At 43.4% G+C, this 27,736-nt stretch overlaps 1 protein-coding gene across 1 annotated transcript; it reads left to right on the forward strand.

Moving 5' to 3' along the window:
• Positions 1-2,688: 2,688 nt before the first annotated feature.
• Positions 2,689-27,191, forward strand: fabp6 (fatty acid binding protein 6, ileal (gastrotropin)). Its single transcript, XM_068042938.1, has 5 exons — positions 2,689-2,820; positions 3,212-3,282; positions 19,006-19,178; positions 26,798-26,887; positions 27,001-27,191. The coding sequence occupies exons 2-5, from the start codon at positions 3,216-3,218 to the stop codon at positions 27,052-27,054; spliced, it is 384 nt and encodes a 127-aa protein (XP_067899039.1). The 5' UTR covers positions 2,689-2,820; positions 3,212-3,215; the 3' UTR covers positions 27,055-27,191.
• Positions 27,192-27,736: the final 545 nt, after the last annotated feature.

Consider the following 27,736-nt stretch of genomic DNA (forward strand, 5'->3'; position numbering starts at 1 on the left):
ATTACTACTATAAGTACCCAGTGAGATGAAACTGACAGAATTGGCATTGCTAAGTATCCATTGAGACATTCCGAGCGAGGGAATGCTTTTGTCACTTAGGTCCATGACAAACCGTGTTGGATTGACTCTGACTCTAATGATCAAAAGATGCTAATATGCTTGAAACTGAGGATCAGAACAAGATTCTGAATGCTTACTTTGTCCAAGTCTTCCTGTTGGACCATCTTACCTTGCCATCACTACCAGTGGCCTTGTTGTCATCCTTGGTAACCCTGTTGCCTCCACTCCCTGTGCTGCTATTCTAATTTCCTTCTGAATAAAATATTCCTAGGATAGAGTTGGGGAACCTGATTTTTTTTTTTAAGTTGGGAATTAGGATTGGGCTGAGCCTTAGGGCTTGGTATTAGGTTTAATGCTTGACTTTTCTTTAGTTTAGAGTTAATTTATTTCAAGGAGGATTTTAATTTAATCTTTTAAAATTATTTGAACAGGGAAAACTTTAATAGGTAGGTATGCAAGTTCTTTATTAGTTGAATATGCTTAGCTAGTGAGGAATCCATTAGTGGGGCCAATATATTTCATGAAGCCAGCCTTGCTACTGCTCCACCACCAGCCCAGTGCTGCTCTCCTTGGGTCATAGCTTGAAAAATTGGGTTCAAGAGTTGTTGGTGGGGTCAACTACTGCAGGGGCAGGGGTCAATGGTACACAAATAGTGCTGTGGGGGTAAGTATCTCTTCTCAACACAATCCACTTTAAACACTGAATCATTATTTAAAATGACTAACATTGAAAGAACCACAACTGTCAAGATTACAAATGAAATGACAACCATCAATTCAGATCGACCACACCTGAACAAGTAGATATTGGCAGCTGCACATTTCAACTTCCAGCGCACATAATCCATGGGCCATTCCGTCCATCGGAACGAGAGAAAAAGCTGGAGCTCAGCTATCTATTGCCTTTATAATAATACGGGAGTCATTGTTACACAATACGATTGTAAGACTTTTATTAGATTTGTGATGGAATCTTTCAAAAGCTGGGAAGGAAATATATTTCCCAGAATGGGTGTACTTATTATTTTTAAGGTTCACTTGTGTCTTTTCTTTAGTGAAAACCGCTTAAAGTACATGATATTCCTCAGACTGTACAGAGTCACAGAGCCATTTACGACACAGAAGGAGGCCATTTGGCCCATCGTATCAGGCTGAATCAGGCAGGTCACCGTCATGGTGGCATGCTGTACATCCCGCTAAAGTTTCTGTGAGCCGCTTCCTCATCCCAGAATATTTATATACCTTTTAAACAATGGAGTTCTGCAGCCATTGTCCTAACTTCCTGTTTTCAGCTTTCATCAGTACATCACAAATCCATGCTACTGTTGTTGTAGCACAGTTTAACATAGTAAAATGTTCCAAGACGCTTCACAGGAGCATTATCAGACATTTGACACTAAGTCCGTAAGGAGATATTAGAATAAGTGACCAAAAGCTTGGTCAAAGAATTCGGTTTTAAGGAGCATCTTAAAGGAGAATAGAGAGGGAATTCCAGATCTTAGGGCTGAGGCAGCAGAAGGTACAGCTGCCAATGGTGGGACAAAGAAAATCAGGGATAGCCAGAAAATGAGGAATGCAGTGTTCTCAGAAGGCTGTAGTGCTGGAGGAGGTCACATAGATAGGGAGGGAGGGGCTAGGCCATGAAATGATTTGAACGCAAATTTTTAATTCAAGGCATTGCTAGACTAGGTGCCAAGATAGGTCACTGAGGACGGGGGTGCTGGGTGAACTGGACTTGATACAAGTTAGGATACGGCCTTTGTTGTTACTTTTCCCAGCTAAGTGTCTATTAAAGTATTAGAGAAGCCTAAACCTGACTGTCTTGGGATTGGTCAGCTTTCTGCCACTAGCAGCTGTGACACAATGAGAAAAGAATGCTCACAATTGAAAATGAAGGATTTTCAATGTAAAAACATTAACACAAAATACTCCAGCTAAAAGGACTATCAGCATTATGCTTCTAAAAGCCAAAACGTATGGTCAGTAGCCACTGTTTCCTGATTTACCTGGTCTTCCATTTTATTCTTTTCAGTTACATGATTGGCTGTTGTAGTATTGAATCATACAGACTAGGATATTCCTGGTTTGATCTCTAGCCTGTACTAACTTGGCTGTTCCTAGCCTGAGTGGCTGTAGAGATATCAGTTGGCCTTGGTATCCTAGAACTATTGTGTGGGGGGAAAAAAATTCAGACAGCGTTGCTGTTCCTGATCTTTGATTTTGTGTCTGTGGATGTCAGGTGAAAACATAATAGGGCGAGGCTGTGGTGGCCCTATGCATGAATAGTCTGCCAGCATTCACTGTATATACTTAAATGTGAACAATGGCTGTTTGAGTAAAGTAGAAGACTGCAAGCAAGAACCAAATCCCAGCCTAAATCAACACCTTCAGTAGACAGGGAAAAATGAAAGGGGGAAAATATAAAATTAAAGTGGATATTCAGTCAGTGTGAATCTGGTTAATCAAACCAGCAGCTTTCCACTTAAAATACAGTAAGGAAATTTCTTGAGTTGTGAAATCATTATGCATTGCTAATTTGGGGCAGTCATTGCTTGGGGTAGAAATGCAATACTGTACCAATGTGCCTCCTGGCTTGCCGTAGTCACGTGACCTCTATCATGAGGGACTCTGACTGCAGGCAGCCATTATAAGCAGTTTCAATAAAGACTCGGTACACACCAGACTGGTGTCCTGTGAGCTCGTAACAGTCATGTACATGCAGCTTTGTCAATGATAACCAGGTCTTTGTCACTGCAGAAGGTTAGTTGCTTATATTCCCACAATGTTTCAAAGGATCGCTGTTTGCTGCATTCAAACCAAGGTTCATTCTCTTCTGCTTCTGAGCAGGTTACCTGGGCTTACATTGTGTTCTTACCAGGTGGGCCTCAACCTGGCACTAAGTCTTTAGCCGATTAGATTCTCAGTGCTATGAGTGACAAGAGCCTTTTATTGGCCTGAGCCACTCACCACACCTTGATAAAATAGTTTAATAACTAGCGCTGAAATAATTTATGGTTAAAATTTCGTGAACAGTCTAGCTAATGATTGATCACAGGGTGCAGGTGAAATGTACAGACACTGAATATATTGCACTGTGCCTGCTGCCTTTATTGTCATAGCACTTAGTAAATCTTTGATTCCATTTTTACAGCAAAATGAATTTCACTGGCAAATATGAATTTGGGAGTCAGGAGAACTATGAACAGTTTATGAAGGCTTTAGGTAAGGAATTGTTTTCTGGTAAAATCATCAATTTTAATAAAGGACACTGTCCTCCTTTGTTGGAAGAGCTTAGGAAAACAAATTTAATGGATTACCATTACAAGAACAATTGACTCAGTTTGTGTTTTCACAAAGGCACAACATGGGTCTGAAATTTCTGTTGTGCTGATTTTATTGAAACAGTACATGTAAGTTAAAAAAAAATTAATGTTAATAATCTCATATTTTTCCCTATTGAGTCATCCTGCTGAGTCAGTTAGTTTATCCAGTGAGTATCTGACCCATACAAACCAGAAAGGTTTCAGTTCGATCTCCAGTCTGTGGTGCCTTAACTGATCTCTGACATGTTGGTGTTAGGGATGTTACAATTGGCCTGCATCTCTAGATTGGGGAGGGTCAATTTTGGCCAAGGTTTTCAGCCTAGGTGGACTTTGAATCAAAATTGACTCAGGCTTTTGCTAGGATACTCTGGGTTAAATAGCTTACCAACATTTACATGAATAGTGGCCACTGAGGCAAAGTAGCAAAGTGCAACCATGGAACTGTCAATAAATTTGTTTATGCCTTCAGCAGAGGAGGAAGGGAAAAAAATCAGTAAGGGGAAGAAAAGGATTCATCCAGAAATCTCTCAGATATCACTGATTGGTAAATCTGATCTTTTGGCCCAACAAAGCCTGTCTGTTTTTGATTACACTCAATCTCACTTCACTGCCTATCCATCCTATACAATCAGCTCTTCATAAATATAAGTAGTGTTTCTTGCACCCATTTATACCACTTGCTTCAATGGCCCTTCCTGTTTTTAAATTATGTCCTACACTTTATACAGGGAAAGAGAAGATTAAAGGGATTTAACAGAAAGCTCTCTGTTTTATATTATTTCATATTTTCCACAATTAAAGTTTTAAAAACAACAACCTCATACCTCATGGCATAAAACAATAAATCAGGAACCAGTTCTACTTACATGACCTTGGGGAGGTGAATTAAACAGAAACATACATTTTTATAAAATATAATAAAACCATCAGAATATCACCAGCTTTATTATAGTTTTGTCCAGCTAGAAATGTCTCTGTTACGACCAGGTGAGAAAGGTGTCTAGGGTTTCCTTTCAGCCTTCACCTGGTCTTACCGTAACAGGGTTTAATTTTAAACACATCATGTTTTTAGATCCTCCTTGGTGAATCCTCGTTCAACGCTTTCCATTTATCAGGCAAAGAAACCAGCACAAACAGGCTTGCTTAGGTTTAAAGAAAAAAAGTTGAAATTTATTAAACTTGAACTTAAACTCTAATTCGGCTGACGCCTACGGATACACGACGTGCCCATGCTAGCATGCATACACGATACACACATGCAAATAGAGACATAAAAGAGCAGAAGAAAAATAAAGTGGAAAAGTTTGAGGCAATATCTGAAGAGGTTTTGTTACGGTTCTTCGAGCTCTCTGTAGAGTCCTTGATTGTCGGTAGATCTTGCTTTTCATTGTGGCCCAGTATTCTTCTTAAACCTTGTTCTCTGTAGGAGACTTTACTCTCTTGGGGTTTATGTGTCTTCAGTGAATTCAGAGGCTTATGAGAAAGAGGTGGGAGCAGACAGGAGAGATCTTCTCAGTCCAGGAGCAAACAGACACTCTCAGTTCAAACTCTTTGTACAATTCAGAAAAACCCAGGTTGCCAAGCAGGTTAGTCATTGACTAACTGGTCTGACCATGTCTTGGATTGTATCACCTTAGCAGTCTCTGGAATGCTCCTGTTACACACAATACCTGGTGATCAAGGTCCATTGTGTGTTGAATGTGTCAGGGAGTGGCTGCTTTGTCCTTCCAAACACTGTCTGTTAATATGCAAATGTCTTTTCCAGCCACAGCTGATCTATTTAACAAGTCCTTTCTTCACTCCAGTAACAGTTTAAAATCAATGTTCATGACGAAATTAACGTACCTCACTCTTGGCAGATGGGGGCCAAACATGACACCTCCACACCCAGCAGAATGAAATGCGATTTGAGAAAAGGCACATTTCATTAAAAGGGTCAAGAGAAAATATAAGATACAGAAAAAAACCCATGCATTTATCTCATTCATTTACAAATCCTAAAACTTATTAAAATTGCCCCTTTTTTGGCACTCCAATAAACATCTGATTCTTTTTTAGGGAAGTGTCTCTTCTGTTTGCCCATTTCCATGGCTGCCTAGGGTCTTTGTTCCTGCTAAGGTAATTTTTTTCAAAGTGATTCCTAACAACGCAGTGGCCCGCTGCCATCATCAGAATGCGCCAAACTGCACAAATGCACAGCTACATCCTGCTGGGACTAAGAGGCGCGTGCGCGGGAAGACGTCATTGTGCAGTGCCAGCATCATCTCGTATCCACGCCTGGTCCATCTTCGCGTATGCGCGCTAAAACATCATCGGGTATCCAGCCCCCCACTCGGCTGGAGGAAGCGACTGAATGGGAGACTTGGAGGCTGGAGCTCTCCCTCCTCGGCATCTCACTCCAGACCTCACTGCTCCCCACAACTCCCCACTCCCCTGGCCAATTGTTCCTTACTCCGTGGCACCCCGCACTCCGGCCCCTCACTCACCGCTTCCTCCCCTCCCCCACCCCCTCCAGTCGCTAGCTCTAGGCCATGCCGCTTCACTCCTCTTGACTACTCGCTCTTACGTCACCCTTTGTGGCCTGCCTTGCTTCTTGGGGCGGCGCCTGGAGTCTGATCAAATATGGCAGCAAGTGGCGGAGAGGAGGGAAGCGGTGCGGCCTGGAGCTAGCGGCTGGAGGGGGGGGAAGGGAGCGACAGACTGACCAGAGAGTGGCGTTGCACGAATGGGGAACAATCGGTCAGGGGAGTGGGGGAGAGCAGCAAGATCTGGAGCGAGCGTCTGAGGGGGGAGGGAAGTGAATCATGGGGAGGAGGGGGAGAAAGCGAGTTGCCAAGATGAGGAGAGCGGCCAGTGGGGCGGGCGCTAGTAGCTACGTTTGGGTGAAATCAGTCCTGGTCAGTCATATAAACGAATCACAATAACCAATTGGCAGCACATTTTATCTTCTGCCTCTAGTTGAAGAGCCTGCATTAGCACATGTGTAAGTACTGCATCACCTAGTGGTTGCGTTGTCAGCAAACGCAACCATTTTTTTCAGGAGAGTCAGTAGTGGGCAGGTCTATCCTGAACTGTCTTTCAGTGCATTGCTGACTCATGCAAAGACTTTTGACTTCAGGGAATGGGTGGTTTTCTTTTGTCTGACTGTGGGGGAGGATTCTTTGCTAATCTCCCCTTTGTCCCAGAGGACAGTCCTGCCTGCAAGTATTTGTGCAGATGCTACTGCACTCCCCCGTGGCACTTCGACTAGATGAGGCATCACCCTCATGGTTTCTGTGTCCCCTAGAGGTCTTTCTTTGTCTCTGCAGGTTCCTATAAATGCTGTTAGCATCTCTGGTGGGGTGCTTCTAGTGTCTGCGTTTACGTAGGAGGATGTGTGGTCTAACCGTTCACATTTTTCAGGATTGACTGACTGGACAGTAAGGGTTTTCATTTGGGATTCCTCCCGAACGTCCTTTAACCTGCCCTCTTGGTTCACTTTTTCCCCATCTCTACCTAACCTTTTTCCAGCCTTGTGCCTGCCTGTCCCCTTTTGTTCTCGGCGGGGTTCTCTTACAGTTCACCAGCCTTCTGCTGGAGGGTCCTCTTAACACTGGTACAGGATTTAGGGATGCAGGTTTCACTGTAGGTTGGATTTTCCCCTCAACCTGGCACATGTGGCAACTCCTGCAGTACTCCACCACATCTTTGTGGAATTTTGGCTAGTCAAACAGCTGTCTAGTGTGGGCTTTGGTCTTTTGTATACCAGCATGTACAGCCACTGGAGTCTCGTGGGCCCTTCTTAATATTTCTCTCCGGTATCTCTGCAGCACCACTAAGTGGTGAATCACTGTCCACTCCTTGGTCTCAGGTCTGTGAGGGGAACTCCATTTCCTCATTGGTACCTCATTCTTTATATAGTAGCAATCAGGTACTCCCTCTGCTTCACTTTCAGACTGGGCAGCCTGTGCTAACTCTCGCAATACTGGATCGGCTCGCTGAGCCTCAGCTAGGGAAATCCATTTAATTCTTTCCCTGGGTCTCCTAATTTTCCAAAGAAAGTCTCGGACAGGAAGACCGCATGGTCATCTGCCTGCAGTGCCAATTCAGTCTCCTCTGGGGGAGCTGGTTTGATCATGGCCTGATCTACTACATATTCAGGGAAACTGTTGGGCACCGTCTCCTGACACTGCCCTGTTTCACTGACCTCCTGTGGTCTTTCTTTCACTACTCGGGGGGCTATCACCTTCACCCCCGCCAGATCATTACCTAGGAGCAGGCAACCCCATCCACAGGCAAACTAGGGACAATCCCTACGGTTACCGGTCCCGAAACTAGGTTGCCCTTTGGTGCACGCAGTGCACAGGTACAGGCATACACTGCCCTCCAATACCATTCACCACCATTCTGGTGTTCACTGCACTCTCTGGGGGAAAGGTCAGGCATTTTCCCAGTAAAAAGGATCTAGTGGCCCCTGTGTCTCTGAGAATTGCTATGTGATTGCTTGCCCCACTCGAGGAGTATGGGGTTACTTTCCCTTCAGACACAAAACCCTGATAGCCTTCATGAATCCTATTAAATTTTCCTGCACTTGCAGCCAAACGCTTCCTGGGTCTCATTCTTACTGCATACTCTTACTACTCTACTACAACTTGTTCTTCTGTGCTTTCCATCAGGTTCCCTTTTTCACTGAGGTGTGCCCTAATTAATCCTACCGGTTTTCCCTTTAGTTTCCAGCAGTCTGTTTTTAAAGGCCCTGCTTTATTACAATGGATGCACACAGGTCTCCGGGTCTCACTCCTGCTCATAGCACCTTCCTTTTTGGCTAGAGGAGGACCCCTTGTGTCTCTTGTTTTTTTTTCCCTCCCAGGACTGCTTGGGCTTCTATCACCTTCCCATTCTTTGTCCTTTTTGGATTTATGAAGGTGACTAGGAAAGGTTCTCCCCTGGGAAACTGACTTCTAAATTAAAGCAAACTCATGGGCCAGCACAGCCACTTGCCAGGGTCTCTGACTCCACTGCTCCTCTACACAGGTCTTTGTGGAGAGTGGGAGAGAGTGTTTAAATTCCTCTAACAGAATTACTTCTCTGAGATTCTCATTGCTGAGCTATACTTTAACAGCCCATAGCCACTGGTCAAAAGCCAGCTGCTTACTTCTTTCAAAATCCAGATAGGTTTGATTAGCTTGCTTCTTGAGGGTTCTAAACTTGAGGGTTCTAAGCGATAGACTTCGGGTGCTAACTCATATGCCCAGAAGATAGCATTTTTGGTCAGTTCATAATTTGATGAACTTTCATCTGACAACAAGGAATAAACATCATGGGCTTTTTCAGTTAGCTTGCTTTGGAGTAAAAGAAGCCATGTCTCAGCTGGCCATTTTAGCTGCCTTGCCAGTGTCTCAAAGGACACAAAAATTCTTCTACATCTTCCTCATTGAACTTTGGAATTAGTTGAGCTAATTGTAACAATTTTGTACCCAGCCCTGAATTACGCTCCTCCATATTGGCCATGCATTCACTGGGTTACTCTGTCGCACCCGAGCTCAAGCCGTTTCAGCTCTCCTTCTTCACATTTCTTCCGGAATATTCTTCCTCTCTCCCTCTCCTCCCTTTCATTTTCTTCACCTTCCTTCTGGAAGGCTCTCTCTTTCTTCCTCTCCTGTTTCTCTCTTTCTCTTTCTTCTAATTCAAGTTTCCTTTGTTCCAATTGTTTCTTTGCTAACAATACCCTGTCTGGGTCTGCTTCTAACCCTGTTTCTGCTTCTTCAGAGTCAAGGGAAAAATGGTTGGCCACAGCCTTAGGAGTTCAGACTTCCTAGCCTTGCCACATACAATGATCCTAACACCGCTCAGCCATTTTTCTCAACTCCTCCATAGACAGTTTTTTTAATTTATCCCAAGTTAATTCACCCTGGCTTGGGGAGCTACTAGCTTCAGTTGTAGATATACTAGTATTCAATCACACAAAACCATAAGAAAATCTGTATTGAAATCTTGCTCTTTTTTGATTGGGAACAATTTAACTTCCCACTTCCAATTTATCTTGTTTGTCTGTGGATCAATTCCGGATGCTAGCACCCATATTTCTGTTATGACCAAGTGAGAAAGGTGTCTAGGGTTCTCTTTTAGCCTTCACCTGGTCTTACTGTAACAGGGTTTAATTTTAAGCACATTGTGTTTTTAACTACCCCTTGGTGAATCCTTATTCACCGCTTTCCAATTATATGGCAAAGAAACCAGCACAAACAGGCTTTCTTAGGTTTAGAGAAGAAAAGTTGAAATTTATTAAACTTGAACTTAAGCTCTAATTCGGTTGACATCTATGGATACACAATGCGCTCACGCTAGCATGCATATGCGATACACACATACAAATAGAGACAGAAAAGAGCAGAAGAAAAATAAAGTGGTAAAGTTTGAGGCAATATCTGAAGAGGTTTTGTTACGGTTCTTCGAGCTCTCTGTAGAGTCCTTGATTGTCGGTAGATCTTGCTTTTCGTTAGGGCCCAGTATTCTTCTTAAACCTTGTTCGCTGTAGGAGACTTTTCTCTCTTTGGGGTTCATGTGTCTTCAGCGAATTCAGAGGCTTGTGAGAAACAGGTGGGAGCAGACAGGAGAGATCTTCGCAGTCCAGGAGCAAACAGACACTCTCAGTTCAAACTCTTTGTACAATTCAGAAAAACCCAGGTTGCCAAGCAGGTTAGTCATGTGACTAACTGGTCTGACCATGTCTTGGATTGTATCACCTTAGTAGTCTCTGGAATGCTCCTCTTACACACAATACCTGGTGATCAAGGTCCATTGTGGGTTGAATGTGTCAGCGAATGATCCATTGTCCTTCCAATCACCATCTGTTAATATGCAAATGTGTTTCCAGCCAAGGCTGATCCGTTTAACAAGTCCTTTCTTCACTCCAGTAACAGTTTAAAATCAATGTTCATGACAAAATTAATGTGCCTCATTCTTGGCAGGTGAGGGCCTAGCATGACAGTCTCTATTTGCAAATTCATTTTCTCGATCCCCTGAAGCCTGTTCTGTGGAGACAGGGTACTTTAATAATTAGGCTGAATACAAAAACAACACAGGCAATGACTCAAAATACTCCTGGGGCTTGTGATAACAACAGTGAGCACTTTAATCGTCAGAATGCTGGTCGGTGTAGGCCAATCAGCCTTGGTTTAAAAAAAATAATATTTTTAGCTCGTTCACTGCAGAAACTAATCCAATGTTGCAGCAATAAAAGTATTCGGATGCCACTGGTAGTTTCATTATTATTATATTAACCCTGTACGACAGAAATAATCATGTTTAAAAACATTTTAAACATTTTTATTTTTGCCTTGTGTTCCCTCCTGTTGTTTGCCCTGTCTTCACTTTCTCGCTCAATCTCCCTCCCTCTTGCTGTTTGTCCCATCTCTCTTCCACTTTCTCTGCCTGTTGTGCCTTCCCTCCATTTTTCTTTGTTTGCTTTGTCCGTTTGACTCGTCTCTCTTGCCCTTTCTCTGAATTCCCTCGTCCAGTCTGTGCTTGATTTCTTTCTCTCCCCCACTATCTGTGCTTGCCTTGCCTCCCCATCTAATTATCTCTTCTTCCACACTTCCTCTTATTAAATTATTTTGCATTTGTGCACATGCAGCTAGTTTTCTTTTAGATCTGGAGGGCTGATTTTTCTACCTTCCTGTTATAGACAGCCATATATCAAGGTTTGCTGATGACATCGTGAGTAGTGTAGATTGGAGCATAAAATTACAAAGAGACATTGATAGATTAAGTAAATGGCAGATGGATTTCAATGCAATTCAATTTCAATTCAATTCAATAAGTGTGAGGTCATTAATTTTTGACCAAAAAGTATAGATCTGGGTATTTTCTAAATGGTGAAAAACTAGGAACAGTGGAGGTTCAAGAAATTTAATCATCCATGTACACAGATTATGAAAATGTAGTGTAAAGTACAAGTAAAATCAAAAAGGCTAATGGAATATATAGGGAGGATGATGTGCGACAGCTGCACAAAGCCCTGGTTAGACCCCAGTACAGTTCTGGGCACTACACTTTAGAAAGGATATATTGGCCTTGGAAGAAGTCATAGAGCCATAGAGTAATTTACAGCACAGAAGGAGGCCAGTTGGCCCATCAAGTTCATGCCGGCTCTCCACGGAGCTATGAAATTAGTCCCACTCCCTGGCTCGATCCCCATAGCCCTGCAAGTCTACTTCTCCCAGGTGGCCCATCCAACTTCCTCTTGAAGTCATTGATCATCTCCACTTCCACCACCCTTGTGGGCAGCTGCATAAAAATGTGCTTTCTCATATTCCTCTGCATCTTTTGCCCAAAACTTTCAATCTGTGTCTCCTAATCCTTGTACTATTTGTTAATGGGAACAGTTTTTCCTTGTCTAACTTATATAAATCTATCATAATCTTATACACTTCTATTAAATCTCCCCTCAATCTCCTTTGTTCTAAGGAGAACAAACTCAGTTTTTCCAATCTAACCTTGCAACTAAAATCCTCCATCCCTGGAATCATTCTGGTAAATCTCCTCTGTATCCTCACAAGGATGCTCACATCCTTCCTGAAGTGTGGTGACAAGACTGGATACAATACTCCAGATGGGGCCTAACCATAGCTTTATAAAGGTTTAGCATAACTTCCCTGCTTTTGTACACAATGCCTCTATTTATGAAGCCTGAGATCCCATATGCTTTCCTTACCACTCTCTCAATATGTCCAGCCACCTTCAAAGATCGATGCTCCCCCTGGTCCCTCTGTTCCTGCACATTCTTTAGAACTGTGCCATTAAGTATATATTGCCTCTTCTATTCCTTCTGCCAAAATGCATCACCTCACACTTGTCAGTATTAAATTCGATCTACCACCTCTCTGCCTATTCTGCTAGCCTATCGGTGTCCTGTTGTAGGCAGTTCATATCATCCTCACTGTTTGCCTCACCTCCAAGTTTGGTGACATCAGCAAATTTTGAGATTCTACTCTGTCTTCCAATATCCAAGCCATTTATATATGGCAAAAAAAACCAGTGGTCCCAGCACTGATCCTTAGGGAAAACCACTGTCTACCATCCTTCAGTCTGAAAAGCAACCATTTACTATGACTCGCTGTTTTCTGTCATTAAGTCAATTTTTTAAATCCAATTGGACACTGACCCTCCTATTCCATGAGTTTCAATTTTGTTAACCAGCCTTTTATGTGGTACCTTGTCAAATGCTTTTGTAAAATCCATATAAACAACATCCACCCCATTCCCTTCATCAACCTTCTTTGTTACTTCATCAAAAAATTCAATTAGATTAGTCACGCATGATCTGCCTTTTACAAATCCTTGCTGGCTATCCTTAATTAATTCGAACCTCTCCAAGTGTCTGTTGATATTTTCCCTGATTATTGTTTCTTAAACCTTACCCACCACTATTGTTAACTGACCAGCATGTAGTTGCTAGGATGTCCTTACACCCGTTCTTGAATAAGGGTGCCACATATGCCACTCTCCAATCCTCTGACACCTCCCCCATATCCAGGGAAGATTGGAAGATCATGGAAAGCACTTCTATTATCTTCATCCCCACTTCCTTTAGCAAACAGGGTTGCAAGCCATCCTGATCAAGTGACTTAACTACACTAAACATAGCCAGCCTTTTTAGTACCTCCCCCCCTTTCAATTTTTATCCTATCCATTACCTCTACTCTCTCTGCTTCTACTGATAGTTTGTCAGTCTCCATTTCCTTAGTGAACACTGATACAAAGTACTCATTAAGTATATTAGCCTTGCCCTCCATCTTAAGCATATATTACCCTCTCTGTCCCTAATAGGCCCCACTCCTCGACTTATACTCGCTTACTATTTACATGCCAGATCTTTGGGTTCTCTTTTATGTTGACTGCCATTCTATTTTCATATTCTCTCTTTGCCAGTCTTATTTTCCTCTTAACCTCCCCCTCAAATTAATGTATATGGCCTGATTCTCATTTGATGAGTTCACCTGACATGCATCATATACCCTCTTTTTTTAGTTTCATCATCATCATATCTATCTCCTTCATCGACCAAGGAGCCCTGTTCTTGTTTCCCCTACCTTTTACCCTTGTTAGAATATGCCTAACCTGTACCTGAAGCATCTCTTCCTTAAAGACAACCCATTGTTCCGATACAGCTCTTCCTGCCAGTCTTTGGTTCCATTTTACTCTGGCTTGATCCCTTTTCATCGCATTGAAATTAGCTCTCTTCCAATCTAGACATTCTACCTTATTTTGTTCCTTGCTTTTCTGCATTACTAGTTCAAAACGTATGATACGATGATCCCTCTGAGTCAAGGGCTCCCCCACAGACGGTCCACTTGGCCCACATCATTTCCCAGCATCAGATCCAGCAATGCCTCTTTTCTAGCTGGGCTGAGAACATAATGATCAAGGAAGTTCTCCTGAACACATTTTAGAAATTTCCTCCCCTTCTTATCATTTGCTCTAAAATTATCTCAATCTATATTTGGGTAATTTAACTCCCCCAGTATCACTCCATAGTTCTTGCACAGCTCTGTGATTTCCCTGCAGATTTGCTCCTCTACCTCTCACTATTTGGAGACCTATAGAATAGCCTTAGTAGCATGAGCATACCCTTTTTGGTCCTCAACTCTAACCAAATAGATTCTGCTCTTACCACTTCAAGGACATCCTCCCTTTCCAGCATTTCAATGTCTTCCCTAATCAGGACTGCCATCCCACCTCCCTTTTTCCTTCTCTATCTTTTCTGAACACTTTATATCCTTGTATATTAAATGCCCAGTCCTCGCCATTTTTAACCTACGTTTTCGTTATTGCCACTGTATCATATTCCCATACTGCTATTTGTGCTTGTAGCTCACCAACCTTATTCACCACACTTTGTGAGTTTACACACATGCATTGAAATCCTGCCTTTGCATTCCTCATAGTCCTTCTCAGTCCACTCTCATCTAATATGGAACTACACGCTTCTCTAGTACTGTCTAACGTTCTCACTCTGACACTACCTAATATTTTGCTATTTCCTACTCTAATGCTATCTGTCTCTTCCAGTTCTCGGTGCACCTTGGTGTTCCTCTCTTGTATCATCTCCTGGTTCCCACACCCTGACCAAATTAGTTTAAACCCTCCCCAATAACACGAGCAAATTGCCCCGCAAGGAAATTTGTCCCAGTTCTGTTTGGTGCTATCCGTCTGGCCTGTACAGGTCCCATCTTCTCCTGAACTGGTCTCAGTGCCCCAGGAATCTAAAGCCCTCCATCCTGCACCATCTTTCCAGCCACACATTCATCTGCACTATTCTCCTATTTCTATACTCACTTGTGCTTGGTACTGGGAGTAATCCTGATATTACTACTTTTGAGGTTCTGGTTGCTACTTTCTTACCTAGTTCACTAAACTCTTTCTGCAGGACCACATCCCTCTTCCTACCTATGTCATTGGTACCAATGTGGACCAGGACTGCTGGCTGTTCACCCTCCCCCCTCAGGGTGATCAGTAGTTGTTCAGTGACATTCTTGACCCTGGCACCAGGGAGGCAACATATCATCCCAGATTCATGTCTGTGGTCACAGAAATACCTGTCTGTTACCCTGACTGTTGACTATCCTATCAATATCACTCTTCCAGTCTTCCTTGTACCCCCTTGTACAGCTGAGCCAGTCGTGGTGCCATGGCCTTGGCTCTGGCTGTGCTCCCCAGATGAACCATCACTTTCCACAGTATTTAGAACTGAATACAGGTTGGAGAGTCAGATGCACACAGGCGCCTCCTGTACTACCTGCCTATTTCTTCCTGACTGTTTGGTGGTCACCCTTTCCCTCTCTGCCTGGATACTCTTAAACTGCGGGGTGACAAAACTCTCAACCTCACGGATTCTCCGCAGTGACACCAGCGGCTGCTCAAGTTCAGAAACCTGGAGCTCATGCTGCTGCAACTGACAACACTTCCTGCACATATGGTTATCCAGGACACGCGAAGTGTCCTGGTGTTCCCACACAGCACAGGATGATGCACTCCAAATGTTGGAGCAGCCCTGCCATTCCTCTGTTTATTAGATAATAAACTTTGGTACTACAACTAAATCCTGCTACTAATAAACCCTTCTACTACTAATACTAATAAACCTTACAACTGCTAATAATAAACTTTGCCAATACTAATCTACCTTACCACTATTATTAAATGTACTTTACCAATACTGAAACGTTACCAATAGTAGTAATAACCTCACCAAGAGTAATAAACCTTACCAGTAGTAATAATAAGTAGGAAATACTCACCAGCCAATCTAATAAGCTTTACTACTATTAATAAACCTTACTACTACTAATAAAACTTTACGATTACTAAAATTACCCAAGTTTTGAAAGATAAGAGAGCAAAATACTCACCAACCAATCAACTACCTGTATTCAAAATAAAAGCAAAATACTGCGGATGCTGGAAATCTGAAATAAAAACAAGAAATGCTGGAACCACTCAGCAGGTCTGGCAGCATTTGTGAAAAGAGAAGCAGAGTTAACGTTTCGGGTCAGTGACCCTTCTTCGGAACTACCTGTATTCCCTTGACATCATACTTTGATTTTTCTCAAAACGCGGTCGGTCTGCTCTGAAGCCACAGACTGGACTGGACTGGGTAGCTCTGTGCTGCTCTTGCTCTCTCGCTCCTTCCTGCTGCCCCTCTTTTAAACTCCCCACTGGTCTTGCACTCCCTTGCTCTTTCCCGCTGCTCTTTTGAGCCCCCCCGTTGGTCTCGCAAGTGCAGTGCTGATTCACCAGAATATTACCAGAGCTCCAAGGATTAATTTATGAGGAGAGATTACGTACATTAGGATTGTATTCCTTGGATTATAGAAGGTTAAGGGGTCATTTTATTGAAGTCTTTAGGATCTTGAAAGGAGTTGATAGGGTAGATACTGAGAAAATTATCTGCTGGTGGGGAAGTCTAGGACAAGGGGACATAATTTTAAAATCAAAGCCAAGCCGTTCAGGAGAGAAGTTGGGGAGTATTTCTTAAAGCAAAATGTGGCAGAAGTGTGGAACTCTATCCCACAAAAAGCAGTAGATATTAGCGCAATTAATAATTTTAAATCTGAGATCGATAGATTTTTTTCCTAGCTGATGGTATAAGAGATATGGAGTCTAGGCAGGTAGATGGAGTTACCATATGACCATACGAATTAGGAACAGAAGTAGGCCATTCAGCCCATTGAGCCTGCTCTGATCTCATTGACTGGAGGGAATAGGCTTGAGGGGCTGAATTGTCTATTCCTGTGCCTGCATACCCCTGAAAAACACTGTGCCTGTCCTCCAGGCCCATGTGTATCAGAATTAATATGATTTGGAAGCATTTTGACTCAGACCAACCCCTCAGCAAGACCCAACGTGTAACTGCTTGCCTGCATCCCTGGCTGTCAGCAATGGTGCCTGCTGGGTGCTGCTGGAGAGGACGGGAAAATCAGACCCTCAGTCGGAATACTAAAATCAATAAAAAATGTTCATTTTGCTCAACCATAATGCATTGCCATCCCTTTTCATGCATCTAGGCATTGGGTTGCCACCTTGTGTTGGACATATTCCTGCCTCACCCAGTCAAACAGACTTTTTCTCCATCTCCAATATTTTTATAATTAATAAGCAAAAGCGTTCAAAGAAAATAAAATACTTTTTTTCATTTCCCTATAATTTTTCTCCTGGGTTTGCTCACAGATTAATCTTTAATCCCTGGACACTCCAGGATAATCCTGAAGAGTTGCTAACCCCACTTGGTTATGAGGGCATGCTCATATCTTTGTGACTTATGAAAATTGGATGGGTAGTCATACTGCAACAGCAGTGTGCATCTCCTTATAGATGGTTATATGATAGAGACCTGACGGCAGAATAATCTGTGTGGTTTGTCTATGTTTGTTGTATACCTCTTTAAGTTTTGCACATCTGGAACAGCATCTGAACATAGGAGCAGGAGTAGGCCATTCAGCCCATCGTGCCTGCCCTGCCATTCAATATGATCATGGCTGATTTTCCACTTCAATGCCTTTTTCCCACCCTATCCTCATATCCCCTTATGTCATGTGTATTTAGAAATCTGTCAATCTCTGTTTTAAACATACTCAATGACTGAGCTTCCACAGCCCTCTGAGGTAGAGAATTCCAAATATTCACAACCCTCTGAGTGAAGAAATTCCTCCTCATCTCTGTCCTAAGTGGCTTCCCCCTTATTTTGAAATTGTGTCCCCTGGTTCTAGACTCCATAACCAGGGGAAAAACCTTAGCTGCATCTACCCTGTCTATCCCTTCAAGTGTTTTATAGGTTTCAATGAGATCACCTCTCATTCTTCGAAACTCTAGTGAATACAGGCCCAGTTTCACCAATCTCTCTTCATAGGACAGTCCCACCATCCCAAGAACAAGTCTGGTGAACCGTCGTTGCACTCCCTCTATGGAAATAATATCCTTCCTAAGGTAAGAGGACCAAAACTGCACACAGTACTCCAGGTGTGGTCTAACCAAGGTTCTGTACAATTGAAGCAAAACTTCACTACTCCTGTACTCAAATCCTCTTGCGATAAAGGCTAACATACCATTAGCCTTCTTAATTGCTTGCTGCACGTTAGCTTTCAGTGACTTATTGACAAGGACATCCAGGTCCCTTTGTACATCTACATTTTCTAATCTCTTACCATTTAAGAAATACTCTGCACATCTATTCCTCTGACCAAAGCGGATAACCTCACATTTTCCCACATAATATTGCATTTGTTATGCTCTTGCCCACTCACTAATTCTGTCCAAATCCCCTTGAAGCCGCTTTGCATCTTCTTCAGAACACACATTCCCACCTAGTTTTCAGTCATCCATGATCTTGGAAATATTACATTTGGTCCCCATATCCAAATCATTGATATATATTGTGAACAGTTGAGGCCCAAGCATTGATCCCTGCGCTACCCCACTAGTTACAGCCTGCCAATGTGAGAATGACTCATTTATTCCTACTGTCTCTTTTCTGCCTGTTAACCAATCCTTAATCCATGCCAGTATATTACCTCTTATCCCATGTGCTTTAAGTTGGCGAACCAACGTCCTGTGGGGAACTTTATCAAAAGCCTTCTGAAAATCCAAGTATACCATGTCCACCGACTCCCCTTTATCAATTCTGTTAGGAACATCCTCAAAAATATTGCAACAGGTTCATCAAACATGATTCCCATTCATAAGTCCATGTTGACTATGCCCAATCAGTTCATTATTATCCAAGTGTCCATTTATCACATTGAGAATAGATTCTAGCATTTTCCCAACGACAACAGCTGACCAACCTCTGAAGAAACCTCCACAACTGAGTGACCAACCTGTGAGTGAGTTATCATTAGTACATCCTAATTTTAGCCCTGAGCAATCTATCATTAGCTTCTGTAGGACTGTTAAAGCACCAGCAATAACAGCTTCAAAAGGTAAATTCTAATATTTAGAAGACCATCTCCAGGAAGTCAAGACCATCAGCACAGATTTAGGTCAAGTGAAAATGAATTACAGCCGATGATAGTATTCATCATTATGGGCATGGAATGTCCCCAAACCTTTGCATTAATATGACCACTTATTTCCCACTTTGCAGGTGTGCCTGATGACGCCATCGAGCATGGGAGAAATTTAAAGTTTGTCACAGAGGTTGTCCAGAATGGGAATGACTTTATTTGGTCTCAGATTTATCCATGCCACACTACAACAAATAAATTTATTGTCGGCAAGGAGTCAGAATTTGAGATACTGAACGGTGATAAAGTCAAGGTAAAGCTCAAGTTACTAGATGAAGAACTGAATTTCCCTTATTTTTCTATATTGTGTTAAACGTCAATTGGTTTTGAAATCCTTGCACTGTGCACTTCCAGTACCTCATCTAAGTAGCCATCTTTTAGGTGTTAGCCTGGGCAGCGGGTATCAGCAGGCTCAATGAGTTGCCGTGGGCTATTTGACCATGGTAGCACCATCCTTGAGCAATATTCCCTTTAAAATTTAGCTGTTGTGCATAGTAAGTTTTTTCAATCCTCAATCCCTTTACATTGTGTTGTGTGATTGCTACACCAGCTCAGCTTAGCGGAAACATTGGGCTGGATTTTTTTGGCGGGCATTGGGATCCTGATGCCCAGCCATATGGGGGTTCTAAGCCCATATGGGGGTTCCAAGCCCACCCATGTCATCAATGTGCCCTCTAGTGCCATCTTCTGGGAGGCAGCCTCCTAATTGGCCGCCTCCGTGCTCGCCGTCCTGTTAAGGATGGCTGATGGGCTCCTGATGCTGCAAGACCAATCAGAGGGCCCACAGCGATGTAAGGCCGGCAGCCAGGCAAGGGCAATTCAACATGGAGACGCCCTCAGCTGCCTGCTTTGAAGCTATTAGTTAAGAGGCCGAAAGCTGGTAGGGCCATCGGGTTGGAGAGGAAACCCCTCCGCAGGCCTATTCATTGCCAGGCTCTGACCTTTCATCCCTGCCACTCTGTCATTGAGGATGGAGCCTCTTGCTCTGTTGGTTCCCGCCTGCTTCCAGGAGGTGGCCTTGATCAAGCCAGTGGCCTCAGCGCTCGGCCGGGGGAGGGGGAGGGTTGGCTTTCTGACATCGATAAAATACCAGCACTGACGCAAAACGGCCCCTGAGTGGGGCCTTAACTGGACTAATTGGCTGCCCACCTTGTGGAGCGGGCTGCCCTCCCAGTTCCCAGCCCACCCCGAGGAAAGTTCCCTGGAGGTGGGAATGTGTTGGGCAGCCATCCCGATGCCACTCCCCACAATTTTCCCGGCCACCACACCTCCATCCGGTCTCCACAGGGCCGGGAAAATGCAGCCCAGTATCTCCGAGCCTGATCACTGGGTAGTTATTTAGGAGGGGGAGCCCTGGCTGAAATGTTACCCTCGCTTCTGCAGGGAATGCTAAGGCTACTTCTAACATTCCCATTGGTTTAAATTGTCTAACTCAGCACAGGACAGGGGCCAAATGTGGGAATTTCTTGGTTTTTCTGCACAGTATTATAGCACACAGGGAACTCACCCACTGAGATCCCAAAAATGCTAAATTTTATTGACATGATGGGCTAAAGGCGAGCAGGCATGAGGTGCTCTGGCAGGTGGGTAACTGGGAAGATCAGGCAGAGTTCTTTTCTCCAAAAAGGTAAAGCCATCATACTCACACTTCATTTTGCGTTTTGCTATTGGGCAATATTTTATCTGTTTCAGAACCACTGCTTTGCTGGAAACAAGAGTTCACTCAAAACCTTTAGACTTCGTTTATGCTCAGAGTCATTTTCATTTCAAAAAGAATTACTCAGATTGAAGTAGATGATGATGTGGACCATATGAGCTGTTTCTAGGCAGCAGTTGAAACTAAAATATGACAGAGCCAGAGGCTTTATGATGATCTAGTAGTCTGTAGTTCCTGTTCTGAAATCTCAATGCCAGGATGTTACATTAACATGTGGTGCCAAAGCATCTGGTGCAACGTCCTCTGGCACAAGGACTCAATTGCCATCTCAGACATTTTCCAAAATGATCAGAACTCACACCTTGATCTGGAGGGTGTCTGTAAACCAGAAACCTCCATTTTCAAAGCTGTGGTTGGTACTCATGGTGTCAAATAGTCCTCGAGTCAGGCTCTTAACTAAGTTCCAGCCAATATGTCCAAGCAAGAGTCATGCAGAGATTGTTTGTGCAATCTTGAACCTTACCCTTTCACAGAGTCTTACACCTGAAGTATTGCTGCATTCAATATTGGCTACTTCCATGTCAATCAGATCGAGTCTAAAGGATTCTTAAGGGGGAGGGGGAGCAGCCAGAAGTCGTGGTACACATTGGTACCAATGACATAGCTAGGAAAAGGGATGAGGACCTGAAAAGCGAATATAGGGAGTTAGGTTGGAAGCTAAAAGGCAGGACGAGCAGAGTAGTAATCTCAGGATTGATACCGGTGCCAAGTGCTAGTGAGGCTAGAAACAGAGAGCGAGTGCAGCTGAACACTTGGCTACAGAGCTGGTGTAGGAGGGAGGGCTTCAGTTATGTGGATCATTGGGATACCTTCTGGGGAAGGTGGGACCTGTACAAGAAGGACGGGTTGCATCTGAACTGGAGGGGTACCAATATCCTGGGCGGGAGGTTTGCTAGAGCTCTTCGGGAGGGTTTAAACTAGTTTGGCAGGGGGATGGGAACCGGAGCTACGGAACAGTGGATGGGGTAGCTGTTGAACAGGCAGATACAGAGTGCAGAGAGTCTGTGAGGAAGGTTAGACAGTTGACTGGACAAAGTTGCAGCCAGTATGATGGGTTGAAGCGTGTATTTTAACGCAAGAAGTGTCAGGAATAAGGGTGATGACCTTAGAGCATGGATCAGTACTTGGAGCTACGATGTTGTGGCCATTACGGAGACTTGGATATCACAGGGGCAGGAATGGATGTTGGATGTTCCGGGGTTTAGATGTTTCAAAAGGAATAGGGAGGGAGGTAAAAGAGGTGGGGGAGTGGCATTGTTAATCAGGGATAGTATCACAGCTGCAGAAAGGGAGGTCATCGAGGAGGGTTTGTCTACTGAGTCATTATGGGTGGAAGTCAGAAACAGGAAAGGAGCAGTCACTTTGTTGGGAGTTTTCTATAGGCCCCCCAATAGCAACAGAGACACGGAGGAACAGATTGGGAGGCAGATTTTGAAAAGGTGCAGAAGTAACAGGGTTGTTGTCATGGGTGACTTCAACTTCCCTAATATTGATTGGAACCTCCTTAGTGCAAATAGTTTGGATGGAGCAGTTTTTGTCAGGTGTGTCCAGGAAGGTTTCCTGACTCAATATGTAGATAGGCCGACTAGAGGGGAGGCTATGTTGGATTTGGTGCTTGGCAACGAACCAGGCCAGGTGGCAGATCTCTCGGTGGGAGAGCATTTCGGTGATAGTGATCACAACTCCCTGACCTTTACTATAGTCATGGAGAGGAACAGGAGCAGACGGGATGGGAAAATATTTAATTGGGGGAGGGGGAATTACAATGCTATTAGGCAGGAACTGGGGAGCATAAATTGGGGACAGATGTTCTCAGGGAAATGCACGACAGAAATGTGGAGGTTGTTTAGGGAGCACTTGCCGCGACTGCTGGATAGGTTTGTCCCAATGAGGCAAGGAAGGGATGGTAGGGTGAAGGAACCTTGGATGACAAGAGATGTGGAACAGCTAGTGAAGAGGAAGAAGGAAACTTACTTAAGGTTGGGGAAGCAAGGATCAGACAGGGCTCTAGAGGGTTACAAGGTAGCCAGGAAGGAACTGAAGAATGGACTTAGGAGAGCTAGAAGGGGACATGAAAAAGTCTTGGCGGGTAGGATTAAGGAAAATCCCAAGGCGTTCTACACTTATGTGAGGAACAAGAGGATGGCCAGAGTGAGGGTAGGGCCAATCAGGGATAGTGGAGGGAACTTGTGCCTGGAGTCGGAGGAGATAGGGGAGGTCCTAAGTGAATACTTTGCTTCAGTATTCACTGGTGAGAAGGACCTGGTCGTTTGTGAGGACAGCGTGAAACAGGCTGATATGCTCGAACAGGTTGATGTTAAGAGGGAGGATGTGCTGGAAATTTTGAAAGTCCCCGGGGCCAGATGGGATATACCCAAGGATATTAAGGGAAGCGAGGGAAGAGATTGCCGCGCCTTTGGCGATGATCTTTGCGTCCTCACTGTCCACTGGAGTAGTACCAGATGATTGGAGGGTGGCAAATGTTATTCCCTTGTTCAAGTAAGGGAATAGGGATAACCCTGGGAATTATAGACCAGTCAGTCTTACGTTGGTAGTGGGCAAATTATTGGAGAGGATTCTGAGAGACAGGATTTATGATTATTTGGAAAAGCATAGTTTGATTAGAGATAGTCAGCATGGCTTTGTGAGGGGCAGGTCATGCCTCACAAGCCTTATTGAATTCTTTGAAGATGTAACAAAACACATTGATGAAGGAAGAGCAGTGGATGTGGTGTATATGGATTTTAGCAAGGCGCTTGATAAGGTTCCCCATGGTAGGCTCATTCAGAATGTAAGGAGGCATGGGATACAGGGAAAGTTGGCTGTCTGGATACAGAATTGGCTGGCCCATAGAAGACAGAGGGTGGTAGTAGATGGAAAGTATTCAGCCTGGAGCTCGGTGACCAGTGGTGTTCCGCAGGGATCTGTTCTGGGACCTCTGCTCTTTGTGATTTTTATAAATGACTTGGATGAGGAAGTGGGAGGCTGGGTTAGCAAGTTTGCCGATGACGCGAAGGTTGCTGGAGTTGTGGATAGTGTGGAAGGCTGTTGTAGGTTGCAACGGGACATTGACAGGATGCAGAGCTGGGCTGAGAAGTGGCAGATGGAGTTCAACCTGGAAAAGTGTGAAGTGATTCATTTTGGAAGGTCGAATTTGAATGCAGAATACAGGCTTAAAGACAGGATTCTTGGTAGTGTGGAGGAACAGAGGGATCTTGGGGTCCATGTCCATAGATCGCTCAAAGTTGCCACCCAAGTTGATAGGGTTGTTAAGAAGGCATCCGAAGAAGGGTCACTGACCCGAAACGTTAACTCTGCTTCTCTTTCCACAGATGCTGCCAGACCTGCTGAGTGAATCCAGCATTTCTTGTTTTTGTTTGAGGCATATGGTGTGTTGGCTTTCATTAACAGGGGGATTGAGTTAAAAAGCCGCGAGGTTATGCTGCAGCTCTATAAAGCCCTGGTTAGACCACACTTGGAATATTGTCTTCAGTTCTGGTTGCCTCATTATAGGAAGGATGTGGAAGCTTTAGAGAGGGTGCAGAGGAGATTTACCAGGATGCTGCCTGGACTGGAGGGCATGTCTTACGAAGAAAGGTTGAGGGTGCTAGGGCTTTTCTCATTGGAGCGAAGAAGGATGAGAGGTGACTTGATAGAGGGGTACAAGATGATGAGAGGCATAGATAGAGTGGATAGCCAGAGACTTTTTCCCAGGGTGGAAAGGGCTATCACCAGGGGGCATAATTTTAAGGTGATTGGAGGAAGGTTTCGGGGAGATGTCAGAGGTAGGTTCTTTACACAGAGAGTGGTGGGTGCGTGGAATGCACTGCCAGCGGTGGTAGTAGAAGCAGATACATTAGGGACATTTAAGCGACTCTTGGATAGGTACATGGATGATAGTAGAATGAAGGGTATGTAGGTAGTTTGATCTTAGAGTAGGTTAAAGGTTCGGCACAACATCGTGGGCCGAAGGGCCTGTACTGTGCTGTACTGTTCTGTGTTCTGTGTGATTTTCAGATAACATTGCAGTCTAATGACCATGTTCATCATGATAAGCAGAACAGTTCCTTATGAGTTGAAAGCTAAAATGTGTAGTAGTATAAAAATGGCAAGTCTGAGGATAAAGCTCATGAATACAATTTGCTGAGCTTTCCATGGAATATTCCCTAAAATCTAGGAAATTTAAACTTATTAAGGAAAATCTCCCTGTTTTTACACAGGTGTTTTGGAATTTCTTGCCAAGAAATTCCACTTGTGCCCAAAATGGGAGTAAAAATCAGCAGAGCAATTGCTCGGCAAAGCCACATACTGCCTTCAAGCCCAAACAAACAAAAATTCAATTTCAGATCTCATTTAAATGCCACCAGCGGGTTGCAGGTGGTAATTAGTTGTCATGCTGCCACCCACCAATCAGGGAGGCTGGGAAATTAGCCAGCTCCTACACTGAGCTGATATGCGGAGGCGAGCCAGCGTAAAAACTGAAAATTTGCTGGGCTGGTTTTTCAGTGGCTCCCAGCGATCCCTTTAAGGATTGGTCCAGTGGTCCAATTGATACACTGCACACTGCAAGCTCTGCCCATTTGTACCTGAATTTTCCACTTGGGGCCCTTGAACTGGGTACAGATCCCAATTTAAGGAGCCTAATGGCTGTTTCAGGCAGGTGCTTTGGATGATTAAAGTCACCTGAACCAATATGGTGTCCACTGTAAATCTGGTATAGTTATGGCATGGCAGATTTACGCCACAAAGTTCAGTGGTTTTGCACTGAAGCAACAACTGCAAGTTGAACTACTCCTCCTGAGTGCAAATGTAATTGCATTTTATTACCATTTTTAACCAAAGAAAACTGAGTAAATCTAGATTTATGAAAGGTTTAGGTTTGAAACCACTGTCAATGCGCAGCCTTGGAGATCACAGATTGACACACACAATTCTCCACTGTTGAATTTTCAATCTTAATCATGCTCCATTGAGTCAGGTTGAGTTGAGGTAGGTGTTACCCCAAACAAGACAAGTAGAGACTGGTCATAGACATCTAGAAATGAGGCTCCTCTGTGTTTCCTTGGGTGCAAACGACTCCATGGATGCTGTCAACTCAACTATTCAGTACTCACTAACAGGAATTGGACTTTGTATGACAAGATTGTTCCTCTGGTTCATGCTCCCCTGGATAGCACTGTCAATTAGGCTGAGAACTGAAGATCTTCAATTGTTTGGGAATGATAGAGTTCAAAGCAGAGATGAAATTGAGAGTCCCAACACAGGAATCCAGCACTGTGCCACAAATACCAGCTTGGTTGTCTTTTAATGCAATATATGTGAATAATCAATCAGGCAGCATATCATTCTCAATACCTCAGATGCTACAACTTTTATGGATTTATAGTAAAACATAAATATGATCACGATCTAAATATATAGCAATGGAATCTGTTTCTGAATACATCTTGAGTGTTGCCAAGTTGGATAAATTCTGTTAAAAGTGAACAGTACACGGTTCAATCAAAATTAAAGATTTCTTCACCTCAAGTTATCTCAAATAAATGAAACGTGGAGATGACAGGCAGCCAGATAAGCAAAATCTTTAATGAATAAAAATATTTATACTACTGGCTTATTTGATAGAGGCAATCCGAGTGTGGTACAACAGCATACAAACCCAGATTCAAATCCTGGATGGTGCTTAGTTGGGACAGCAGTTGTCCTAAACTATGTCGGAAGGAACTAAAAAGAATCAGCCAGGACTGTACTCCAGGGTGGAGTGCTATTCAATACTGCTGACACTGTACCTTTGGACGAACAATGTTTGTGGAGCCAAATTCTGATAGGAGTCAGTACTGCATCTTCAGGAGAAATCCTGCCAATCTCATATATTCCATAATTCAGGGCAAACTTCTTTCCCCAAATAAAGGTTAGAATGTGGAACTCGATATTACTTGGAGTAGAGGCAAATAGCATAGATGCATTTAAGGGGAAACTAGATTAGCACATGAGAGAGGAAGGAATAGAAGGAAATGCTGATGGGTTAGATGCAGAGGCGTGAGCAGAGGCTTGTGTGGAGCATAAATGATGGCACAGACCAGTTGGGCTGAACGGCCTGTTTCTGTGCTGTAAAGTCTATGTAATAATCATAAAAGATCCTTTGTTTTTTTCAGGCCACAGTAAACCTGGAAGGAGGAAATCTCCTCATGAATTTTCCTAAGTATGTTCATACTGTTAAGATTGAAGGAGACAAGCTGATTGAAGTGAGTATCCTGTTTTAAAATGTCTTAAATGTTCATTTAAATTTTTGTAAAAGGACTGTTTTGTTGTGCGATGTTCCTTTTGGTTTAAAGACCAAATTTCCTCTTGCAAACAGACTTCAGTGTGTGACGGGGTCACTTTGAAAAGAATTCATAAGAAAGCAGCTTAAGACGGACTGCTATTTCCAAGAAGCACTGTAGATGATAACATAATTCCACAATAAATAAATAATTCAGCATGTCTGAAACATTGTATTTGTCCATATAAAGGAAATGATTATGCCACAGGTCAAAATGGGCCATTGAATAAAGCTATAAAAAATGAGGATTTTTGTGTGTTCTTTTTTGCTTTTTGAAAATTAAACATCACCAATGTTTGACACTAGGAAAGTGCACAAAAATAGCCAAACACAAATTATGCAACTTTTATGTTAAGCTCATTCTCATGAAATTTTAGCCTCGCACCAGTGCTGTTCTGAAAGATGGAAGTAGTTTCCTTTCTTTGTATCTGAGCTGTACTATTCATTCTGTGGAAGTACACCAGCTTGCACTTGCTGACAGGTTCTATCATTTGATATGGCTGAACTTCAATAAAATGGATAGATTACAGAATACTCTATGGTTCTATGCAATTTTATCCAGGGCTGCTGTCCAATCAGTGTAAATACACGAGGTGAATAGTTTTGTGTACAGCTCAAGCAAGTTCTATTAATTGACACCAAAGTATTTTGAAAACAATAGATTACACAATACTCTGTGGTTCCATCAGATTCTATCCAATGCTCCTTTTAATATTCAGCCTCAGGAATCTGCAGAAAGCCATATTTGCAGATCTACTGGCAGCAACTGCCC

This window comes from Heterodontus francisci, chromosome 12 (assembly GCF_036365525.1).
Source record: "Heterodontus francisci isolate sHetFra1 chromosome 12, sHetFra1.hap1, whole genome shotgun sequence".
In the NCBI taxonomy this organism is placed as follows: Eukaryota; Metazoa; Chordata; class Chondrichthyes; order Heterodontiformes; family Heterodontidae; genus Heterodontus; species Heterodontus francisci.

What these genes read in the sequence shown, in the direction of transcription:
- fabp6 (XM_068042938.1), top strand. Translation starts at nt 3,216, where the DNA reads ATGAATTTCACTGGCAAATATGAATTTGGGAGTCAGGAGAACTATGAA. An exon ending in ACAGTTTATGAAGGCTTTAG is followed by an intron (nt 3,283 to 19,005) that starts GTAAGGAATTGT and finishes CCCACTTTGCAG; the next exon opens with GTGTGCCTGATGACGCCATC. An exon ending in AAGGAGACAAGCTGATTGAA is followed by an intron (nt 26,888 to 27,000) that starts GTGAGTATCCTG and finishes TCTTGCAAACAG; the next exon opens with ACTTCAGTGTGTGACGGGGT.